General features: G+C 40.2%; 1 protein-coding gene across 1 annotated transcript in view; it reads right to left on the bottom strand.

The window, feature by feature from the left end:
• PACS1 (phosphofurin acidic cluster sorting protein 1) overlaps nt 1-24628 on the bottom strand; it is a 143268-nt gene that overhangs the window by 37748 nt on the left and 80892 nt on the right. Inside the window, exon 2 of the mRNA XM_035013303.1 lies at nt 3855-3942. Within this exon, the coding sequence (XP_034869194.1) occupies nt 3855-3942 (88 nt within the window). The remainder of the gene's footprint in view (nt 1-3854; nt 3943-24628) is intronic.

Raw genomic sequence — 24628 nt, 5'->3', positions numbered from 1 at the left:
GGCAAAGGGAATACAGGAACTCTATGTACTATCCCTGCATCTCTTCTGCAAATTTAAAATTATTTCAAAATAAGATGTTAAAAATAAATTTTTTTTTAAAGATTTTATTTATTTATTTAACAGAGAGATAGCGAGAGCAGGAACACAAGCAGGGGGAGTGGGAGAGGGAGAAGCAGGCTTCCTGCCAAGCAGGGAGCCCGATGCGGGACTTGATCCCAGGACCCTGGGATCATGACCCAAGCCGAAGGCAGACGCCTAACGACTGAGCCACCCAGGCGCCCTAAAAATAAAAATTTTATCCATTGGTCTATTTTGTTCTTTGAACGGATCTTTTACCCAGCATGATTTTGTAACATCATGCACTGGTCATTTGGAAAACACTGGTTCACTGAGTTAGGCAAACCTTTCAAATGTTACACATTTAAAAAAAACTTTTTTTATTAACATATAATGTATTCTTTGTTTCAAGGGTACAGGTCTGTGATTCATCAGTCTTACACAATTCACAGTGCTCACCATAGCACATACCCTCCCCATTGTCTATCACCCAGCCACCCCATCCCTCCCACCCCCCTCCACTCCAGCAACCCTCAGTTTGTTTCCTGAGATTAGGAGTCTCTTATGGTTTGTCTCCCTCTCTGGTTTCGTCTTGTTTCATTTTTTCCTCCCTTCCCCTATGATCCTGTCTTGTTTCTCAAATTCCTCATGTCAGTGAGATCATATGCTACTTGTATTTCGCTTAGCGTTAATACCCTCTAGTTCTATCCACGTTGGTGCAAATGGCAAGATTTCATTTTTTGATAGCTGCATAATATTCCATTGTATATATATACCACATCTTCTTTATCCATTCATCTGTTGATGGACATCTAGGCTCTTTCCATAGTTTGGTGATTGTGGACATTGCTGCTATAAACACTGGGGTGTAGGTGCCCCTTCGGATCACTACATTTGTATCTTTGGGGTAAATACCCAGTAGTACAATTGCTGGGTCATAGGGTAGCTCTATTTTCAACTTTTTGAGGAACCTCCACACTGTTTTCCAGAGTGGCTGCACCAGCTTGCATTCCCACCAACAGTATAGGAGGGTTCCCCTTTTTCTGCATCCTTGCCAACATTTGTTGTTTCCTGACTTGTTAATTTTAGCCATTCTGACTGGTGTGAGGTGGACACATTTTTTTATTATACAATTTAAAAAATTATTATCATTACTATCACCACTGATCTTTTCAGAAAAGTCCTTAAGAATTGGGAAGCTGTGAAGCTTATAGTGACAGCACATTTTCCAAAATTCTAATTTTCACTTGAAACATCAAATTTTATTTATCATTGGCCAAAAATATTCTCAGTTGTTTCCCTAGAAGTGATAGGTTCACTTTGCTCATTTTCAAGAAAATATCTTCCAAGTAGCTGAGTCTGAATAACCAGTTTGTCTATAAGACCTTCTTTCACATAAAAATGGTGTTCCATAACAAAAGCAGTTATTATTTATTTATTTATTTGAGAGAAAGAGCATGTGAACACGAGCAGGGGGAGCGGCAGAGGGAGAGGGAGAGAGAGAATCTTAAGCTGGCTCCATGTCCAGTGCAGAACCTTGGCGTGGGGCTCCATCTCACAACCCAAGATCATGACCTGAGCCGAAATCAAGAGCCAGACAATTAAATGACTGAGCCACCCAGGTGCCCCCAAAAGCAGCTATTTTAATTCACAACTGAATTGCACAAGTATTTGTTCAAGACAATAGCCATACTTCACTATGAAGCAGAAGTGCTTTAAGCATGTTTGGGACACCTGGGAGGCTCAGTTCGTTAAGTGTCCAACTCTTGATTTCAGCTTGGGTCATGATCTCAGGGTGATGAGACCGAGCCCTGCGTCAGGCTCCACACTCAGTGGGGAGTCTGCTTGAGATTCCCTCTCTCCCTCTCCCTCTGCCCCCCCCACCTTGTCCCCACAAACTCTCTCAAATAAATCAATCTTAAAAAAAAGTGCTTTATGCATGTTTCCCATTTCTGTTTTATCTGCTCACTGCTGTATCCCCTGTGCCTAGAGCAATGCTTTGCATATAATAGATGCTCAATAAAAATTTATTAAATGTATGAATAAATGAATAGACAAGTCAATGGATAAAAGAATGTGATAACATCTGTAATTACTTCCAGCTGGTTAGAAGTAAAGCAATAAAAAATTCAGGATATTTATAAGTTTTTTGATATAATTTTAAATTTTACAGAATGTTAAATATTTAATCAGGGAATTATTTCTTTTGGCAAAGGCATTTGACTGAAGGGATGGCAAAAGCAGTGGGGAACTTTTGAAACCGTACCAACAGTGTTTGCCTGGAAAGCAACAGCTTTTAGCAAAGGCAACAATTCCTGAAAACCGGAACCCTGCCCATGACCTAGAAATGGGTGCAAAATCAGGACAGGAGGCAAAGACACTGAAAGTCTCCACTTGCACATCGTTGTTCCATACTTGCTTTTTCAACTCAGGGTGCCTGGGAATGTTTCACAGAACTGGGAGGAATTATGTACAAAGATAACAGGGAATCAGAATATAAAGTGAGACATGTAGGAATTCATAAGGAGTAATCAAAATGCTTTAAGTTTTGAGGACTAAATTAAGATAATGTATTTATCTCAGAAAGAAAGCTGAGGACCTCAGTGTATGGTACACATACTGTGAGAGCTACAGACAGGGATTTTATTTTATTTTTATTTATTTATTTGAGAGGGAAAGAGCGCACAAGCAGGTGGGAAGGGGCAGAGAGAGAGGGACAAGCAGACTCCCTGCTGAGCAGGGAGCCTGATGCGGGACTCTATCCCAGGATCTTGGGATCATGACCTGAGCGGAAGGCAGACACTTAACCAACTGAGCCACCCAGGTGCCCCTACACACATGGATTTTAATGAAGCCAATATCAGAAGAATAACCTGCTGCATCATAGCTGATCTAGCCAATAAAATATGCTGGATAGTAGGGAGTTACCATATAGTTCACTACTTTTCAACGAGTAAGAATTAACTAAATACACCATTCTTAAGCTGAAGAATCCAATCATTATTTAATGACTCCAGAATCTCAGTAAGCTCTAGAGAGTCATCATTAGAAAGGACTTAACGGTTAAGGAAGGCCTAGTAGTGGAGTTTAATGACTATATATAAATTACCTGCTCTTTAGTTTCTAGTACCACTTCTGCCACCTGGTAATTAGCTGGCAACAGGTAAATTGCTTAACCTTCCTGTAGTTCAGTTCTCCCTTCTCTCCTGAACTTCGGGAATGCTTACAGTATGAATGTGAAGTATTTTGGGTCCCTTGAAGATACTGAGTAAATATAAGGAGTTTAATGGGTGGATTACCCAGAAGTTAAAATATTCCAGTAAATTTTTAATTGCCAAGTCTGAAACAATAATCTATAAATTTCTTCTATCTTATAGAAAACCTCCAAAGTGCTTCTCCAACCCATTGGAGCTTGGACCCAGAAACCCTGGGAATAAGGCTGAAACAGGCACTGGCCACCACAGCAATTTCTGAATCATTTATCAAACATTTTAGCATCATCTGTATCACCAGATCTTCAGACTAATCCTATTAGATATGCAGGGCAGGAAGGACCAAGTTTTAAATGTTCAAAGAAACTAAGGTTTAAAGAAACTGAGTGGTTTAACTAAGAGACAGGACTGGGACTCATTAGTTCTCATGAACTCAGTCATCTTACACTATTGTTCCTTGCTTGCCTGAGGAGGAAGGGAAGGAGGGAAGAGTTAGGCCCCCATCAGTATTTCTGGAGCCCCAACCACAGGCAAAAAGTTATCCAGCTTCCTTGGACCCTGAACAAACAATCCTGCTCAACTCACCTGTAGCTTTACAGCAATGACCACTGAGTTAAGATCTTTGTCCATTTCTTTTAGCATGACGAGTTTCTTCAGGGTCAAGCTGAACAGCCTAGAAAAATTTTGAGAAAGACAATCCAGTCAAACATAAGGAACTTATGAGAAAAGTGATAGATGATGTTGGGGAAACACTGCTTTACCTAAAGAAAGAACGTTAGAATGCCAAAATGTGTCCCCCTTTAGTAAAAGAGCACCCTCCTGTTTAATTCTGATACTTGAGAATTGTCAAAAGGTACATTATTCCATGAACCTCTGTGGATCCAATGATCTCAAGCTAAAACTGACACACTTTTCTACTTCCAGTACATGGGAGCAATTTCTGAGGGAGAGGGGTAAGTATACCAAGGGCAGGTATAGATGTTTATTTTGCTTCTCCAGTCCCTCTTCCACTTTACATCTAATCATACCTGAAACATTTATAGATATAAATCTGTAGCAACCAGGAGATAATCCACACAAACAAAATAGATACCACTTGCAGAAAATGACTGAAATGGTCACAATTTGGATTTCAGCTGAATTGTGCTTCAGGTATGCAGAAAATCTTCAGTGCCACAATGAGGAAGTTCCCTTACCTGAAAGAGGTAGGACTGTCCCTTGCTCTGGTGTCAGCAACTGTAATCTGATCTTGCCTTACCACAACAGGGCTACTCTGGTCTTCTAGTAGGAGTTGGGAGGGAAACTTTGGATACTGCGTTTCTGCTTCTGGTTTGAGTGGTTCAAGTCCAGAACATTCTCTCCCTTGGAGAGGCTCTGGTGAATGGGAGTCACACAAAGGATGCCGCTTACCAGAGTCATAACAAGTCCTCAGAATTACACTCCATTTTATGCGTCCCCTCTCTCCAGTGCTGTAGTTCTCTTGCCCCTGCTTTCTGCCTGTCTTGCTTCTCTCCACTCCTTCCTCATGCTCTAAGCTCCAGTCATACTGAATTTCTTTTAGGTCCTTGGGTGCCACCCCTCTGGGCCTTCTACCAAAGGGCTGAGCAGATATTTGCTCAGCAAAAATCTGTTAAATAAAATTTTATAATTCCCTAATGCCTCTTCAGCCATTGACTCCCTCATCTGTGCTCCTAAAACACACTCAGATTTGTTAAACTGGAATCACCTGGGTTCATGCTCACTCTTCCAAAATCTCCCCCTCAATGCCTACCCTCAGCATTATGTTTCTCTTTTCCCTTCAGGGTAGAGATGTGCTGACCCAAAAGGAACTCTGGTTCTGCCAACACCAAAGGGATTATTATATTCTGCATAGTTGGCTATTAAGAAATGTAACTACATTGTTTAACTGACTTTCAAGCCTTGTCGGAAAGGAAAGGGAACATGACTGGATAGACAAACGGAAGAGACTGGATGTGCCACATTTTGTTCCTCACTAAAGGCAGCTAATTATGGATGCTTTTGATGGGTCAGGTTTTTGTTTCTTTCCAAAGCAAACATTTTCTACCTTCAGACTGATCTGCTGGTGCTGAATAAACTCACTGCAAGATATAAAGAGTCGCAGTAATAAATCTGGGACACGTGTTTCTTCCCCTTTGCTTGTGATCCTTCTTCACTCTTTTATAAATTCCACACATTTAGTGAGCATCTCCTGTGTGCTGGGCACTGGATTAGTTGTTAGAATCATAGAGGATGTGGTCCTTAGCCTCATGGAGATGACACAATCCAGAGGGGAAGAAAAGTAATGACTTCTATTATGTAAACTCCTTGTCCTCAGCTCCTTTATGTCCCATAAGGCTCTGGACCATCTTTCCTCTTATAGAACATGTAAAAACTGTAGGATGATATGGCAGAATTTTGTCAGGAAGGAATAACACATCATAGACCAATAAATGTTTACTGAACAAATAAACAAACCTTTATGCCACAGCACCTTATGTAAACAAGAAAGCCAAGAATGATTTAATACCTTAGGTAACAAAGCAACAGCAAGACTGGATATGCTTAGTGTTTGCTTAGAAACTAGACACACCACACTGATTGCCATTCTATTGGCAATCAGTTCAATAGATCTTTTTATTTGTTTGTTTTTAATGGTATGACTCAAAGGATGTGGGGACTTAAATGCAGTCTAGTTCTTCAAAGTATAAGAAAAATGCCTATGACTCATTAAGCATCTACCATGTACCAGTTGCTTGATATATATTGCATTATTTCATGTAAGTCTCACAATAATTCTAAGAGGTGAGTAATATGTCCATTTTACAGATGAGGATGCCAGAAGGATTGAGAGACTTGACCAAGATCACACAAAAAGTGGTTGAGCCAAGATGCAAATTTAGGCCTATCTTAGCCCAGAACCCGATTTAAGTTACTACAAGGCACTTTATTAGAAAGTTAGAAGAAATTATTTTAATTACAAGTAAATATTTTCAACATATATTTTAATAACAGAAAAACTCCAAGGAAATAAGATACATTTCTCCTTAAGCCCACACTCACACACAGTTGACAGTCCCAGACAGTTCCAAGGATGATTAAGCCTGACTGAGACTGGCAAATGTTCTGACTGGAGGTGTTGCAATGCATAAGAGGCTGAGGTAGATTGTGATCTTAGGTTTTCTTGTTACCCTATGTTTTATTGGTTGGGTACTTCTTATGCAGTTAAAATACAGAACCCAAGGCCTAAACAGAAGGGTCCTGCCCTGATCACACTCCTGTTTTAATAATTCCAAGTGCTGGTGAAGATGTGGCATAACCAGAAGTCCCCCGTGTGGCTGGTAAGAGTGCAAAGTCATACAATTATTTGAGAAAACCGTTTGGTAGTTTATTAGTACACATTAATTATATTCCTATTCTTATGCCTAGCTCTCAAGAGAACCCAAGAACAATGAGTCTGAGATGGTGACCTGAGCTGAAGGTAGCTGCCTAACTGACTCAGCCACCCAGGCGCCCCAGGCATGTTTTACATTTTAATAAGATTCTTCTAGCTGTTCTATTAGGATAGAATGAAGGAAAGCAAAGGGGAGAAGGGAAAAGTTGAGTTAGAAGGCAACTGTCATAGTGCAAGCAATAGATGACTAATGGCTTAGAGGGTGGCAGCAGCATGGCAGCAGTGGAGGTGGTAAAAAATGGTTTGACTTCAGGATATACTATTGAAGATGTAGGTCAGCTCCTGGGTTTTTGGCCTGAACATCTGGACAGGTGGGGTTGTCATTAACTAAGATGGGGAAAACTCTGGGTAAAGCAGGTTTGAGGAGTTTAAGGTCAAGACTTCAATTTTGGACGCTTTAAGTGTGAGATGTCTATGACTTCAAAGTAGACATGTTGAGTAGAGAGTTAGATATATAAGTTTGTCTCCAGACTGGAAACATCAATATGCAAGTGTGGCATACAAATGGAATTTAAAGTCACAAGGCTGGATGAGATGATCCATAGAATGAGGGCACATACAAAGAGAAGAGCACCAGGGTTAAGCCCAAGAACACTTCACCATTAAAGACAGAGAGAGGTGAAGACAATGAACTAGCAAAGGTGATCCAAAAGGATCAACCAGGGAGGCAGGGGGAACACCAAATAAATGTGATATTCTAAAGCCAAGACAGAATGGTTGGCTGTATCAAATGCTGCTGATGGGTCAAGACAAAGACTGAGAAGAGATGACTGAATTTAGTCACACAGACCTTAACAAGAGCAGTTTCACAGAATAGTGAAAATGAAGGCCTAACTGGAACGAATTTGAGAGAGGATGGGAGGAAAGGCACTGGAGATAGCAAATATAAAGACACAAATCTGTTTCGGTCCTAGCTCCACCCCAATATCCTGAGTAGTAAAATTCTTGTCCAACAGAAAATATAGTGCAAGTCACAGGTGTAACTTTCTTATCTGGTAGTCTGTAATTTCGCTATGTGCTAGGAAGAGGGTACCCAAATGACCAGCCCCCAGTAAAAACCTAGGCACTAGGTCTCTAATGAGCTTCCTTGGTAACAACACTTCCTAGTTGTCACAATTCAGTGTATATTGTGTGACTCCACTGGGAGAAGACTCTTGAAAGCTTGTACCTGGTTTCCTCCAGGTTTTGCCCATGTACTTTTTCTTTTCACTGACTTCACTTTTGTACCCTTTTGCTGAAATAAATCATAGCTGTGACTATGACTGTGTATTCTGAGTCCTGTGAGTCCTCTTAGGAATCATCAAACCCAGGGGTGGTCTTGTAGAACCCCAACACAGAGTGGGCGGAAAGGGATAATTACAAAAGGGTACTATTGGGGTGATGGATATGTTCATTATCTGAATTGTGGTGATGGTTTCACAAGTATGTATTTATGTCAAAACTTGTCAAATTGTACACTTTAAATATGTGCAGCTTATTGTATGTCAATACTTCAATAAAACTGTTTTTAAAAATATTTTATTTATTTGAGAGAGAGAGAGAATGCACACAGGCACGAGACACTACGGGCAGGGGAGAGGGGCATAGGGAGAGGAAGAAGCAAATTCCCTGCTGAGCAGGAAGCCTAACACAGGGCTTGATCCCAGGACCTTAGGATCATGACCTGACCTGAAGGCAGACACTTAACCAACTGAGCCACCCAGATGCTCCTAAACTGTTTCTTCTTTCTAAAGGAAGGTTCTACCCAGTGTCCTAGAGTCTGCTAATTGCCTATCCAACATCTATTTCCCCTTCCTACTTAGTAACAGAGCACCAATTTTTAGCTGAGCATGTTGCTTCTTAAAATAAAAGACCATGCTTTCCAGCTTCTTTGGCAGCTAGGTGAGAATACATGGCTAAAATTTGGCCAATGTGTAAGTGGACATATTAGGTACCACTTGTGGGAAGATTTTTTTAAAGGGAATCCACTCACCTGACAGATCCTTTTACCTTCTCCTGGTCTGCAATGCAGGCTGATGGCTTTAGCTCCTACAACTAACTTGGACCATGAGGAAACCTTGATAATTCAAGCCATGTGTCAGGAATGTAAATTAGAAAGAGAGGAGTCAGGGTCCTTGATGACACTGTAGGAGCTACTGTATCAACTGTGGACTATTTAGCTCTGGATTTTTTATTTTTCTTAAGTGAGAAAGAAATAAACTGCTATCTTACATAAATATCTTATTTTGAATCTGTTGTTGTTGTTGTTATATGCAGGTAAACTTATTTTTAAGTGATACACCAGGAACAGATTCCCAAGGTGTAGGTAGGGTTCAGTCACCAGCTCTCAAATACTTTTGAGAGAATCAGCTGAATTATTCCCAAAGTCATTTTATTTATTTAGGTTTATTTATTTATTTTTTAGCTATCTTTACATCCAACGTGGGGCCAGAACTCATGACCCTGAGATCAAGAGTCGCATGCTCAGGACACCCGGGTGGCTCAGTCGTTAAGCGTCGCCTTCAGCTCAGGTCCTGATCCCAGGGTCCTAGGACAGAGTCCTGCATTGGTCTCCTTGCTCAGTGGGGAGCCTGCTTCTCCCTCTGCCTGCCGCTCTTCCTGCTTGTGCTCTCCCTCTCTCCCTCTCTCTCTGACAAACAGAGAAAATCTTAAAAAAAAAAAAAAAAAAGAGTCACATGCTCTTCAGACTGAGTCAGCCAGGTGCCCCCCCTCAAAGTCCGTTTTAAAGGGTGATGCCCTATCAAGAAATCCTGGCTTTAGCAACCCTCAGTTTGTTTCCTGAGATTAAGAATTCCTCATATCAGTGAGGTCATAGGATACATGTCTTTCTCTGATTGACTTATTTCACTCATCATAATACCCTCCAGTTCCATCCACATCACTGCAAATGGCAAGATTTCATTCTTTTTGATGGCTGCATAATATTCCGTTGTATATATATACCACATCTTCTTTATCCATTCATCTGTCAATAGACATCTTGGCTCTTTCCAGACAGACATTGGGGAGGGTATGTGCTATGGTGAGCGCTGTGAATTGTGTAAGACTGATGAATCACAGATCTGTACCTCTGAAACAAATAGTACATTATATGTTAAGGAAAAAAAAAAAAAGAAGAAGATAGCAGGAGGTGAAGAATGAAGGCGGGGAAATCGGAGGGGGAGACAAACCATGAAAGACTATGGACTCTGAAAATCAAACTGAGGGTTCTAGAGGGGAGGGGGGTGGAGGATGGGTTAGCCTGATGGATATTAAAGAGGGCACGTTCTGCATGGAGCACTGGGTGTTATACGCAAACAATGAATCATGGAACACTACATCAAAAACTAATGATGCAATGTATGGTGATGAACATAACATAATAATAATAATAAAAAAAAGAAATCCTGGCTTTTATCCTTATAGAAGGAAGGGAAGATACCTCAAAAGTTGAAAGAAAAAAAGGTTCTTTTCACAATCCTTAGAAGAACCAAATTCCTAGACTTCTGCATTTCAGAGAGCTCACTAGGAATCTCTGTGGTACACTGGGTTGGAAGCCAGTTTCATGGTACACCTTGGGAACATGGGAGCTGGCTGAAGACTCCTCTGTACCTCCCTTCCTACTTGTCTCCTCATCTAGGGATGAGACAACAGGGCGGTTCTAGGTAAAAGTCTTTTTTTTTTTTTTTAAGATTTTTATTATTTATTTGACAGAGAGAGACACAGTGAGAGAGGGAGAACAAGCAGGGGGAGTGGGAGAGGGAGAAGCAGGCTTCCCGTTGAGCAGGGAGCCCGATGCAGGGCTCGATCCCAGGACCCTGGGATCATGACCTGAGCCGAAGGCAGACGCTTAACGACTGAGCCACCCAGGCGCCCCTAGGTAAAAGTCTTTAACCAAAGGAGGTTTCAAATGGAACGTATGGCTGGGGTTCCCCCAGCTAATCCACCTCTGGTATGTCAGTGAAAGGCCAGACAGAAAAGGTGCACCTCTATGTGCTAGAACTCAAAGAAGTCAACGATCTGCCTTTCAAGTAAAACAGAGTATCACAACGATGGCTGGAATCCAAAGGACTTATAAAGGACGATCCCAGGTTATTCAGCCCAAAAATAATCTTCCCTTCTGCAAAGGCATTTTGAAAATATACTGATAATAGGACTCATTATTGTCATTTTTTAAGACTCCATTTGGAGGGACGCCTGGGTGGCTCAGTCGTTAAGCGTCTGCCTTCAGCTCAGGTCATGATACCAGGATCCTGGGATGGAGCCGCACATCCGGCTCTCCACTCGGTGGGAAGCCTGCTTCTCCCTCTACCACTCCCTCTGCTTGTGTTCCCTCTCTCACTGTCTCTCTCTAATAAATAAATAAATTAATTAAAAAAAAAGACTCCATTTGGAAATGCTAGTGAAGTCCAGCATTAATAAAACAACGAAACATCAAATCAAGGTCCCTTGATTACTCAAAGTGCTTCTTCTTTCTGCATCTTGGTCTTTTCCTGATCCCACCCCTTTCTTTCCTTGTTGGGTAACCTTTGGTGACTGTGTCTTGATTTTCTCATATAAAATGAAGATAACAATAGTGCCTACTTAATAACACTGTGATATGGTTTAACTGAGAGAACGGAAGGCAAAACAGGGCCTGGCATATGGTAAGATGCTGTAACTGCTACGCTTGGAACTGTCATCGCCATCGTGATCATTCTTATTTGTTCACTGTTTAAGCCTGCTTTTTTGGGGGACCGACTTCCTTCCAATAGGGTAGTGATGCAACTGCCATTCTAAACAGGGAAGGAGCTCCTCCTGGCCTCTACTCGCACTCCCTGCATCTCAGTCATTTCCTTTCCACTTGGCAGGCCCTTGAGCCCTCGAGGAGAATACCCTCACTGCCGTCATCAACAGGAAGGACAATCAGAGTAACACTGATGGAGTCTATAACTGGCTTAAAGACTTTCTTTTTGCACAGCAAGATTTTCATCAACCTTTTACTGTATTTATCTTCAATGTACTTAGCTTTATGCCAGAAGCTATAAGGTACATAGAAAAATGAGGCATAATCTCTGCTTTTGAGCAGTTTATAATCTAGTTGAGAGGACAGGATTTAAGCGTATCAAACAATTATCTAACAAATGTAATGGTGCATACAAAATTAAATACTAAATTACATAAAAGAAGAGAGTTTCTTCTTTAGCTCACAGCTTCAGTGAGGACATATTGTTTGAGCCCAAGTAAATTCTCTCAAGAAGTTTTCTTTAGATCCCAATTGACTGAATCTGAAAGAATAAGGCTGTCTACTTGGTAAGTCGATAGAGAATGATATAAAAATATAATAACAAGAATCTTTCGAAGCCTTCTAAATTATTTTGTTTTGTGCTTCACCATAAGAGGAAGGAGAAACAGCCTTAAAAGTCATCTGCAAACGGTCCCCACCTGTATTTCACAGCTGCTTCAAACGTGCTCCATGCAAATCAGAACTAGAGAGACCCACCGAAAGAGAAATAGGCATATTCCACCCCCACTCCCCAAATCTCCTTTCTACTAGGGTATCAATGGAGAGTGAAGTGGCCATAGTTTGGATAGGAAAGATGGAAGAATGGGAAACAAAGATCTGGGTGGAATAAAACACCGCATAGTCAGTCTCTGAATCACACTGATGGTCCTTTTGGGACCAGAAGACAGGTGACCTGGATGTTTTTTTGCTCCTACCAAGAAATGACTATGCTATATGAGCAAATCAATTTTTTCTCCCTTTTATTTCTTTAATCACAAAATAGGAAGAAGCTCTACCTTCCCTCTGCAATGGCATTTATCAGGACAAAGAGCAAATCAACAGAAAAAAATTATGGAAAAGTTTTTCCTTTGTGAGGGTGATCTTCATTTTTACAATTGCTTCAGTTTTAACAGGGCACTTGTAGATACCTGGATGAACTTCAATAACAGTAACACAAAAGGTAAATTTCTGAGCAGTGTAATTTTACTGCTTAAGAAGTTACCTGAATATGTAGACATTGAAGTTATAGTTTTACATAAAATAGCATAGACTGTGAAACAGTGAATTAAGGCAATATTATTTTAAAATTAGTAATTCAGGGCATCAGGGTGGCTCAGTCAGTTGACTGTCAGACTCTTGATTTTGGCTTAGGTCATGATCTCAGGGTTGTAAGATCGAGCCCTGGGTGGGTCTCTGTGGAGCCTGCTTGGGATTCTCTCTCTCCCTTTCCCTCTGCCCCTTCCCCTGCTCATGGGCATGAAATCCCTTTCTCACAACAAATAAACAAACAAAATTAGTAATTTTAAAGCAGATTTTTAAAAAGCAAAGTAACTCAATTATCATCTCGAAAGGCACAACTTGGGAGAGATGGCTTGAATGAGATGCAGAGAGGAATGGATTTTACAATGATTGGGTAAAAGGAAAAAAGACTTCCTGTCTCTGTCTCACAAAAAAATCAGATGGAACTAGGCATTGTTCAGATGGGGAAACACCAGAGAATGAGAAAAAATTCAGACCCAAACAAAAAACATAACCCAGGAATAGGCTTTGGCATGTTTTATTCCCTAACCATAGGATGTGACTTTCTGTGAAGCAGAGGTACATAAGTTTATAAGTAAACCCCTAACTTTCAGTTACTTAGCATATGTTTATTTGGGGGATAAAAATGCCAATTACTTGCACATATCAACGAGATTATAACATTTTCCTCCCTTTCTACAATCTCCTTGATGATAATCTTCTGGAGGGGAAAGGACCTTAAACGTCAGGGGAGGTGGGAAGGGGTCTTGCTATTAAAACTACACATAAAAATTCTTTTTTTTTTTTTAAAGATTTTATTTATTTATTTGACAGAGAAAGACACAGCGAGAGAGGGAACACAAACGGGGAGTGGGAGAGGGAGAAGCAGGCTTCCCGCTGAGCAGGGAGCCCGATGCGGGACTCGATCCAGGGACTCCAGGATCATGACCTGAGCCGAAGGCAGTCGCTTAACCAACTGAGCCACCCAGGCGCCCCAAAACTACACATAAAAATTCTAATGTCTGCAGCTCCTTCAGTAATTTAGAACAGACTTAAATGTAAGTTTATCATCTATAAAACAATTGCTATGTGAACTAGCAAGTGTGAAAAGTACCTAAGCATAAAGCCTGGCATATCAGAAGTGTTGAAAAAGGTTAAGTGCCTTCCTTAAACTCTGCTCAAAGGAACCATACATACCATCAGCATCTGACATGTACTAGCCACTTAAATTATAGTCCTTCAATATGACAGCCCTTAATCCACGTGTTTCAGTGATAGAGGCAGAAGAGGTGTGTGGGAAGAACAAAACAAAAACCCTCCAAATTTTGGTCCAGCCAAAAATAAGTGATCTGAGTCAGGGGCAAGAACCAATAAAGTACATTAAAACAAAAGTATATCTGAGGGAGACTCCCAAGACAAGCATGGTTGAATAATAGGGAATTATTAATACATCTTACCACATTAATAAGTTTGAAAGAAAAAATGCAATTACCTTATTAGATGCTAAAAAGGCATTTGATGAATTCAACATACATTCTTAATTTTATTTGTTTTTTTAAAGATTTATTTATTTTAGAGAAAGTGTGAGTGAGAGAGCGTGTGTCAGGGGGAGGGATAGAGGGAGAGAATCTTCAAGCAGATTCCCCACTGAGCAAGGAGCTAATGCAGGGCTTGATTTCACAACCCATGGGATCATGACCTGAGCTGAAACCAAGAGTCGTACTTTTAACCAACTGAGCCACCCAGGCGCCCCTACATTCCTAATTTTAAAAAAGACCTTTAGGGATGGCCTGGCTGACTCAGTCTTTAGAGCATGGGACTCTTGATCTCAGGGTTGTGAGTTCGAGCCCCATGTTGGGTGTAGAGATTATGTAAAAATTTTTTTTAATTTAAAAATTATTTTTTTAAATTTTATTTTGTTGTTAGTTTTTAACATCAATTTAAAATTAATTTTAGACATCAAAAGAAAAATACTTCCTTAACATAAACTTAAAAAACATATACTTTCCATAAATAGTCAGCATCAGGATTAAAGATGAGAGACCACAGCATTACTTCTGAAGACAGGAGCAATATAAGGGCCTATCTCTGCTATTCTTAAAAGCTGGCTGAAGTAAATAGAAATAAATGATATTGGGGCGCCTGGGTGGCTGAGTCAGTTAAGCATCTGACTCTTGGTTTCAACTCAGTTCATGATCTCGGGTCGTGAGACTGAGCCCCACATTGGGCTCTGAGTTCCACGCAAAGTGTGCTTGAGATCCTCTCCCTCTGCCCTTCCCCCCGTGCTCACTCTCTATCTAAAATAAATAAATAAAATAAAATCTTTTTTTAAAAAAAGAAAGAAATGCTGAAAGGAGGACAAAAAACAATCCCCATTTGCAGATATATGCCTGTGTACTGGAACTCAAGAGAATCAACCAAAAAACTGGTAGAATCATTATGAAAATACCAAAATAAATATATAAAAATAAAAAGTGTCCTTAATGCAGGTAATAATAATTAAATATAATTAGGGGCGCCTGGGTGGCTCAGTCGGTTAACTGGCTGCCTTCGGCTCAGGTCATAATCCCAGGGTCCTGGGATCGAGCCCCACATCGGGCTCTCTGCTCAGCGGGGAGCCTGCTTCTCCCTCTCCCACTCCCCCTACTTGTGTTCCCTCTCTCGCTGTTTCTCTCTCTGTCAAATAAATAAAATCTTTTAAAAATAATAATAATTAAATATAATTAGAATGTAAGTAGAGATGCACACTGCAGTATTCAAGGGGGAAATGATTTTGTAATTAACTTCAAAATACTTCAGAAAGAATTTTAATGATTGTTCAATCTAGGAGATGAATATACATGGGGGTTCATTAAACCCTTCTCTCTACTTTTCTTTAGGTTTAAAAAATTTCATAGGAAAAAGAAAGGAAGGAAGGAAAGAAGAAAGGAAGGAAGAAAGAAAGAGAGGAAGAAGGAAAGAAAAAGAGAGAGGAAGGGAGGGAGGATAGATGGAAGGGAAGGAGGAAGGAAGGGGGGAAGAAAGGGCAGACAGATGCCAAGAAACTTCTGGGGCAAAAAAAAGTAAAGGAAGAGGGCTTTATCCAGTAGGATATTAACATGTATTCTAAAGCCCAAGTAATGAAAACATCGTGGTATTGGTAAAAGAATAAACAAAGAGATCAATATAAGGAACAGAGTCCAAAATTAGACCCAAGTATAAACAAAAATTTACTGTATGCAAGAAGTAGATGAGTTACTCAATTAATAAATAGTACTGGAAAACTGGCTATTTGAATAAAAACAACGATGGCTCTCTATCTCATCCCTTACAGAATTGTATGCACAGATAAAATATATTTTAGAAATGAGGGTTAATTAAAACATTTTCAGGAAAACAAAAACTGACAGTTTACTACCAAAAGACTCTCATTAATGTGTATTATTTATCTACTGCTATGTAACAAAACAAATGGCTTAAAATAGTGTTCATTTATTATCTCACATATTCTGTGTGTCAGAAATTCAGAAGCATCGGAGTTGGATGGTCCTGGCTCAGGGTTTCTCATGAGGTTGCAGGCAAGATGTGGGCCAGGGCAGCAATCATCTTGCCCATAGCTGTGACATCCTCTTCCCAGGTGGCTCACTTACAAGTACTGGCAGTTGACAGGTGGCCACAGTTCCTCTCCCAGGGCTGATTCACAATCTCATGACATAGCAGCTGGCTTCCCCACAGAGGGAATGTTTCAAGACAGAGGAAGGCAAAAGGAGCAATGCATTTTACGACCCAGCCTCAGAAGTCACACTCCATCGTTTCCTGAATGTCCTCCTGGTTACACAGGTCAGCCCTATTCAGTGTAGGAGGGAACCACTTAAGAGTGTGAATCCCAGGAGGGGGAGTCACTGTGGGTGCCTTGGAAGGTGGCTTGAACATTAATTCTACTTCTTAAGGATAACTGTAAAAACAAGAAAATGGTCCTAAAAGATAAAGGATAGGAAAAGAAATGGTATACAAAATTATAAAATTTAGGTAAATTTAAACAAACATGGCTAATATGAAACAAGAATGCCTATGTTTGATTTATACATTGTAAATATTACAGCATGCATGTGACAGGAACTGACTCAAGTCAGAATTTTTTAAAGGTTCCTGAATTGTTTCAGAGGGAAAAAAAGGAAAACTAACAAAATCTTTTTTTAAAAAAGATTTTGTTTATTTGTCAGAGAGTGAGCACAAGCAGGGGGAGTGGCAGGCAGAGGGAGAAGCAGACTCCCCGCTGAGCAAGGAGCCTGATGTGGGACTCGATCCCAGGACCCTGGGATCATGACCTGAGCTGAAGGCAGATGCTTAACCCACTGAGCCACCCAGGCATCCCCTAACATTAAACTCTTAAGTTTTCACACTCAAAGTTTGAGAGTAATCACCAAGAAAGTAAAAACTGAATACCTATCTTTCAAACTTGTAGTTTAAATGGAATGTGAGAAAAACCCTCCATCAATTCAAAAGGAAACAAAGAAAAAGGGTTAAAAATAACCCAGAAACACAGGAAAAAGAAAAAATGAGAAAATACTCAGAACCCAACATTAATGAAACATTATATATCCAAACTAAAGAGGTTCTTAGAGGAAATTTTATTTTATTATTATTTTTTGGAGGAAGTAATAGTCTTACATGGTTATATTAGATAAGAAGAAATGCTGAAATTAATGAACTAAGCAGCCATTAGGACATTTAAAGAAAAAGAACAGTTAAATAAACCCAAACATCTGGGGGCACCTGGGTGGCTTAGTTGGTTGAGTGTTGGACTCTTGATTTCAGCTCAGGTCATGATCTCAGGGCTATGAGATCGAGCCTCATGTCAAGCCCTGTGTGGGGCTCTTCGCTCTATGGGGAGTCTGCTTGAGATTCTCTCTCTCTCTCTCCTCCCCCTGCTTGTGCTCTCTCTCTAAAATAAATAAATAAAATCTTAAGAAAAAAAAACCCAGACACCTAAAAGAAAATGGTAAGGATAAAACAAATTTTATAAAATAGAAAATAAAATATATATGTCTTAGTAATAAAATTTAGAAACCTGGAATTGTTTTTAAAAGGACATACTCTAGATAAAGCAGAGAGTCACAAGAGCATTCCACAAACCACTTATGCAAATAAAGTTGGAAACTTAGATGAAAAAGGCAGATTCCTAAAAAAAACACAACATAACATACATGACTAGGGAAGCTGGACAACACCTGAATGGTCCTATAACCACTGAAGACACTGAACAGTAATTTTTAACTCTTCTATGAAAGAAAATACCAGGTCTGGATGATTTTTAGAGGCAAATTCTATCAAATGTTCAAGGAGGAGATAATTTTAACCTTATATACATTTTCAAGAGGATCAAAAAAAGCTAACACTTTCCAATTCATTTCATAAAATTAACATAGATCCTTATTAACCCAAGAAAGAAAAATTAAAGGCCAATCTAATTTACAATCATAAATGCAAAATTTCAAAACAAAATATTAGCAAACTAAACCTAGTAATGTATTCTAAAAAATACACCATGGGGCACCTGGGTTCATTGGGCTCCCTGCTTGGTGGGAAGCCTGCTTCTCCCTCTCCCACTCCTCCTGCTTGTGTTCCCTCTCTCGCTGTCTCTCTGTCAATTAAATAAAATCTTTAAAAAAAAAAAATTAAAAATACATCATGACCCATTTGGGTTAAATACACAAATACAAGGATGCCTTAACATGAGAAAACCTAATGTAGGGGCCCCTGGGTGGCTCAGTTGGTTGGGCCTCCAATTCTTGATTTTGGCTCAGGTCATGATCTCAGGTCAGGCTCTGTGCTGGGTGTGAAGCCTGCTTAGGATTCCCTCTCCAGACTCTGCACCCCCCCCCTCAAATAAATAAATCTTAAAAAAAAAAAGAAAAAATATTCCTTGACATAAAGGATACATAGCAAAAACCTTAATGGCGAAGTATTAGAACATTTTTTTTTTTTAAGATTTTATTTATTTATTTGACAGAGACACAGAGAGAGAGGGAACACAAGCAGGGGGAGTGGGAGAGGGAGAAGCAGGCTTCCCGCCAAGCAGGGAGCCTGATGCGGGGCTCGATCCCAGGACCCTGGAATCATGACTTGAGCTGAAGGCAGACACCTAATGACCAAGCCACCCAGGCGCCCTAGAACATTTTCTTTTTTAAAAATTTATTTTATAGAGAGAGCAAGAGCACATGCACATGTGGGGGTTGGATGGGGAGAGAAAGTCTTAAGCAGACTCAGTGTTGAGCATACCTGAGTGTGGAGCCCAACCCATGGCTGGACATGGCAGGATCCCATCACTCTGAGATCACGACCTCAGGGGAAACCAAGAGCCAGACAAGTAACCGATTGTGGCACCGAGGCGACCCTAGAACATTTTCTTTAAAACCAAGAACATGACAAGGTATCCACCATTCCCATTTCTATTCAAGGGTATACTGTTGTATGCTAGTCAGCTCAGTAAGAGAGCAAAAAAACAGAACCAAAATCACATAAAAATATAAGGATTAAAATGGAAGAAACAAAAGTCGTTATTTGCAGGCTGATATATGATATTTGGGAAATCTGGAAGAATTCCCATTAAGATTGATGAGAGTTTGGGGCATCTGGGTGGCTCAGTCGTTAAGCGTCTGCCTTCGGCTCAGGTCATGGTCCCGGGGTCCTGGGATCGAGCCCCACATCGGGCTCCCTGCTCCGCGGGAAGCCTGCTTCTCCCTCTCCCACTCCCCGGCTTGTGTTCCCTCTCTCGCTGTATCTCTCTCTGTCAAATAAATAAAATCTTTAAAAAAAAAAAAAGATTGATGAGAGTTTAACCAGGTTGCTAGATTTCCAAAAATCAACTGCATTTCTAAACACCAGTAACAAAGAAATAAAACATTTTTTGAAAAAGATACTATACACAAAGTAACAAAAAATAAGACACCTGGGATAAAACAGTAATAGTAAGAGGTAACAACTATTGAGCATTTACTACTGTCTCTATGAAACAGAAACTCTTGTTAGCTCTGTTTTGCAGATGAGGAAATGAAGGCACAGAGAGGCTGATTTACCTAAGACCACACAGTTAGTAAGCAGCTAAGTGAGGATTTAAACCCAAGGAGTCTGGTTCCAGTGCCTTTGCTCTTAACCACTACTCTAAACTGCCTTCCTTTGCAAGATGTGCAAGGCCTCCATGGAGTTGTAGGATATACTGTACATGTATAAATGTTTTGAGACATTAAACAAATAAAAGAAATGCCATGCTCATGCATAAGGGAAATTCTAGCAAGATCTTAATTCTCTTCCAAACTGATACACAAAATACAAGACTGATCAAAATTCCAACAGGATTTTCCATAGATGTTAATTCTAACATTTATAAGGAAGAAGGCCAAGAATAACCAAGACATTCTTTTTTTTTTTTTAATTCATTTGTTTGACACAGAGAGAGAGAGGGCACAAGCAGGGTGAGCGGCAGAGAGAGAGGGAGAAGGAGGCTCCCCATGGATTCAATGAGGAACTCGATCCCAGGACCCTGGGATCCTGACCTAAGCCAAAGGCAGACGCTTAACCAACTGAGCCACCCAGGCATCCCAAACCACGACATTCTTGAAGAAGAAAAACAAGGTGGGTAAATCAGCCAATCAGATATCCAGATTTATTATTAAGCAATATTAGTTGAGGTAGCATTAGTGAAATAATAGAAAGATCAATGGAGCAGACCAGAGTGCCTAGAAACAATCCTATAATTATACAGAAACTTTATAATAAGAAAAAAGCAGTATTAAAGAAGAAAAAAGCAGTATTTCAACAACTGGGAAAAGAATAACTATGGAATGGGGGAAAATTGAATCCACACTTCACACTATACCTAAGAAATAATCTCTAGGTGGATTAAATGTGAAACACAAAATTATAGGATAAATATGGGATATTATCTTTCATACTGAGGCGATGATGGATTTCTTAAACAAGACACCGAATACATTGAGAAATTCAACCCCATATTAAAATTAGGAATTCTTATTCATCAGGAGATATCATAAAGAGTTAAAACACCAGTCATGAACTTGGAGAAGACATTTAAAACTCATAATACTGACAAACGGTCTAGAATATAAAGAATTATAACAAGAAAAAGATTCACAAAGAGAAATGTGGGCAAAAAACATGAACAGATGTTTTATATTTCCAGAGGAGGAAACACTAATAGCTAATAAATACACAAAAATATGCTCAACCTCATTATGAATCAGGGAAATGCAAACTGAAATCAAAATATCATTTACACCCACAAAGTTGGCAAAACTAAATGTGGGTGAAGACATGGTGCATTGGGAACTCATATGCTAGTGGGGGGAGTATGACTGGTACAATCACTTTGAAAACTATTATGCATCATCCCATGAAGCTGAACATGTGCAAAATCTGTGGTCAAGCACTTTCACTCCTATAGAAACTCTTACCCTTGTGTACCAGAAGATACATACAAAAGCATTCATAGCACTCACGGGCCTATACAACCTTGGATAAACTACTTCATCTTCCTATACCTCTGTTTTGTCATCAGCAAAACAAGGACTGTAATACCAACCTCACTGTTGTGAAGATTCATATATACAAAAGCACTGAGAACAGTGCCTGGCCATGGTAAGGTCTCTATAAATTAGGTATTATTTGTATTATGCTTACTCAGAACCCAAATGTACACTGTGTCAAAGAGTAGGTAGATAAATTGGGGTGTACTCAAACAATCAAGTGCTATCCAGCAGTGAAAATGAATGAACTAAGCTTACACTTCAACATGCATTAATCTCAAAACATAACACTGAGTGAGAAGTTGCAGAAGGCTACATATAGTATTATACTATATCACATCCAAAACCATGCAAAAATAAACTACTAATTATTTAGGGACATACACATAGGTAAAACTATAAAGAGCATGTGGCTGAAACATAAAATGAAGTTGAGATATATGAAGGAAACAAAGAAGGCAAGTATGTCTGGAGCACATGAGTGAGGGGAGCAGTAAGATGTGAGGTTAGAAAAGCAAATGGAGGCTGGGCTATGAGGGAGAGACCTTTATTTGATGGTGGGAAGCAAATGAAGAATTATAAACCAGTGGATGATATAAAATGATTTGTGCAAGATCATCCTACTGTTATGTGAATAATGGCCTAGAGAAAAGGGAGGGTGGAAACAGGAAGACCAGTTAGGAGGCTGTTGCAGTGGTCCAGGTAAGACAGGAAGAAGGTCTGACCTGTAGTAATAGTGGTAGGGATGGGTAGAAGGGTGGAGTTCATCAACATTCTGGTAGAACTGACAGATCTTGCTGATGGACTGAATGTAAGCTATGGAGGCAAAGGAAGCTCAAAGATGTTTATAGGTTTTTAGCTTGAGTAACTGAGGGTATGGATGGCATTGCTATTTACTGAGTTGAGGGAGACAGGAGGAAGTTTAGGGGTGAATAAGGCAGAAAAGTCAGGAGATTATTAAGTTTATTAATATCCAAGTGGAAAAATTAAAGTAGGCAACTAGCTATATGAGTCTTGAGCTCAAGAGAAAGATGAGGCTAGAGATAGAGATTCAGGAATCATGGCATAAAGATGATATTTAGAGGAATGGGAATGGTTGAGATCTTCCAGAGAAAAGTTCAAATAAAAGAGACAAGGCCAAGGACAGAACCCTAGGCATGCCAACGCATGCATACAAGTCTGTCAGAAGAGAAAGTTTCCAGTGAGGTAGGAAGAGGATGTGCCTTCACAAACCTAGAGAAGAAAGTGCTTAAGATGATGTGTCAAACACTGCTGGGAAGTAGAATAAACGGAAGACAGAAAATGGATACTGGTGACCACAATATTAGGCATTTCAAAGAAGTAATAAAAACAAAAGCTTGATTGAGGGACTTTTCTCCATAGAAATATAAGCAGTTGCAGATGAAAAGGAGGATAGGGGACAAGATTTCAAGCTGGAAAAAAGCAACATGGTACAGAAGGAACTTGGTCTCCATACTGACTAGCATGTGAATCTAACAATTCTCATTTTCTAACATTCAGCTGCTTCTTAAGATGCTGGGACCAAATGGTCTTGTCTAAGGTCCTTGTGGTTCTCAGTATTCCCCTGGAAAAAGAGATGTTTATCTGAGAATACAAGGAAAAGAGGCGATTGGGGAACTGAATGGAGTAAGTCAACAAAATATTTTTTAAAAGTAGCTCTAGGGGCACCTGGGTGGCTCAGTCAGTTAAGTGTCTGCCTTCAGCTCAGGTCATGATCCCAGGGTCCTGGAATTGAGTCTTGTATTGGGCTCCCTGATCAGGGAGGAGTCTGCTTCTCCCTCTGCCTCTACCCCTCCCCGCTGCTCAGGCTTGCGTGCTCTCTCTCTTGCTTTCAAATAAATAAAATCTTTAAAAAAATAAAAAAATATGGGGCACCTGGGTGGCTCAGATGGTTAAGTGTCTGCTTTCGGCTCAGGTCATGATCCAAGGGTCCTGTGATCAAGCCCCACATCGGGCTCCTGGCTCAGTGGGGAGCCTGCTTCTCCCTCTCCCTCTGCCTCTCCCTCTGCTCATGCTCTCTCTCTCTCTCTCTGTATCTCTGTGTCTCAAATGAATAAATAAAAAATCTTTTAAAAAGATAAAATAAAAGTAGCTCTATAGGGTGCCTGGGTGGCTCAACTGGTTAAGCGTCTGACTCTTAATCTTAGCTCAGGTCTTGATCTCAGGGTCCTGAGTTCAAGCCCCGTGTTGGGCTCCACTCTGGGTGTGGAGCTTACTTAAAAAAAAAAAAAAAAGTAGCTCTGGTATGACTCTAGAATTATATACAAGAAAAATGATATAGCATAAAAGTACCCAGAAAGTTTCAATTATGTGCCTCCATATCATTATCCCAGGACCACTGTACTATTTTTGAAATCACAAAGGTGAGGAGTTGATCCTTCTTTCCTCTGTAATGAGACTTGACTGACAAACTGAACAGGACACGAGGAAGAAAATTTTAACTCTGTGAAGTTCAAAAGAAGCCCAGCAACAGCAAGAGGCTAAAAATGAAGATCTTTGCTCTATTCCCAGTTATGACTGTAATTCAGCCATTCAAATCCTACTGCTCCACACAAACTAAAGAGCCAGAAAGGAAACCCAAACTGTTACTTCCACTCGTTTCCCTTTCTTATTTGCCTTCTCTTTCCTTTATTCCTCTCTCCCAACATTTAGCCTCTGGCAGATTCTTACAACGTTTAAACGAACAAAACAAGAAAACTGTAATTCAGATCCAAGATGTCTTTCTCTTACAAAGACAATGAACATTTTCAAAAGTAGGTCATGTTTGGGACTGAAACAGCTTGCCATTTTACCTTTAAATGATACATTTTTAAGTACTGTATAACCAGCTGGCTTCTTTTTTTATAGAGATAATTCCATCTTTTTCTTATCTCCCTATCCATCCCACCTGAAGGCAGTACCCACATTTTGCTCTAGAAACAAACAGCTGCTAGAATCCAACTTGACTTGGGAAAAGCTATTATTTGTAAGCAGTCAATAGTGGGGGTGCCTGGGTGGCTCAGTCGGTTAAGCATCAGTCTTCAGCTCAGGTCATGATTTCAGGGTCCTGGGATTGAGTCCACGTCAGGCTCCCTGCTCAGGGGGAAGTCTGCTTCTCCCTCTCCCTCTGCCCCTCCCCCCACTCGTTCTCCCTCCCTCTCTCTCAAATAAATAGAATCTTAAAAAAAAAAAAAAAAAGTCGGGGCACCTGGGTGGCTCAGTCGTTAAGCGTCTGCCTTTGGCTCAGGTCATGATCCCAGGGTCCTGGGATTGAGCCCCGCATCGGGCTCCCTGCTCCATGGGAAGCCTGCTTCTCCCTCTCCCACTCCCCCTGTTTGTGTTCCCTCTCTTGCTGTCTCTCTCTGTCAAATAAATAAGTAAAATCTTTAAAAAAATAAAT

Source organism: Mirounga leonina, unplaced genomic scaffold (assembly GCF_011800145.1).
Source record: "Mirounga leonina isolate KUSES-001 unplaced genomic scaffold, KU_Mleo_1.0 Mir_166, whole genome shotgun sequence".
In the NCBI taxonomy this organism is placed as follows: domain Eukaryota; kingdom Metazoa; phylum Chordata; class Mammalia; order Carnivora; family Phocidae; genus Mirounga; species Mirounga leonina.
This window is presented reverse-complemented; position numbering and strand designations above follow the sequence as displayed.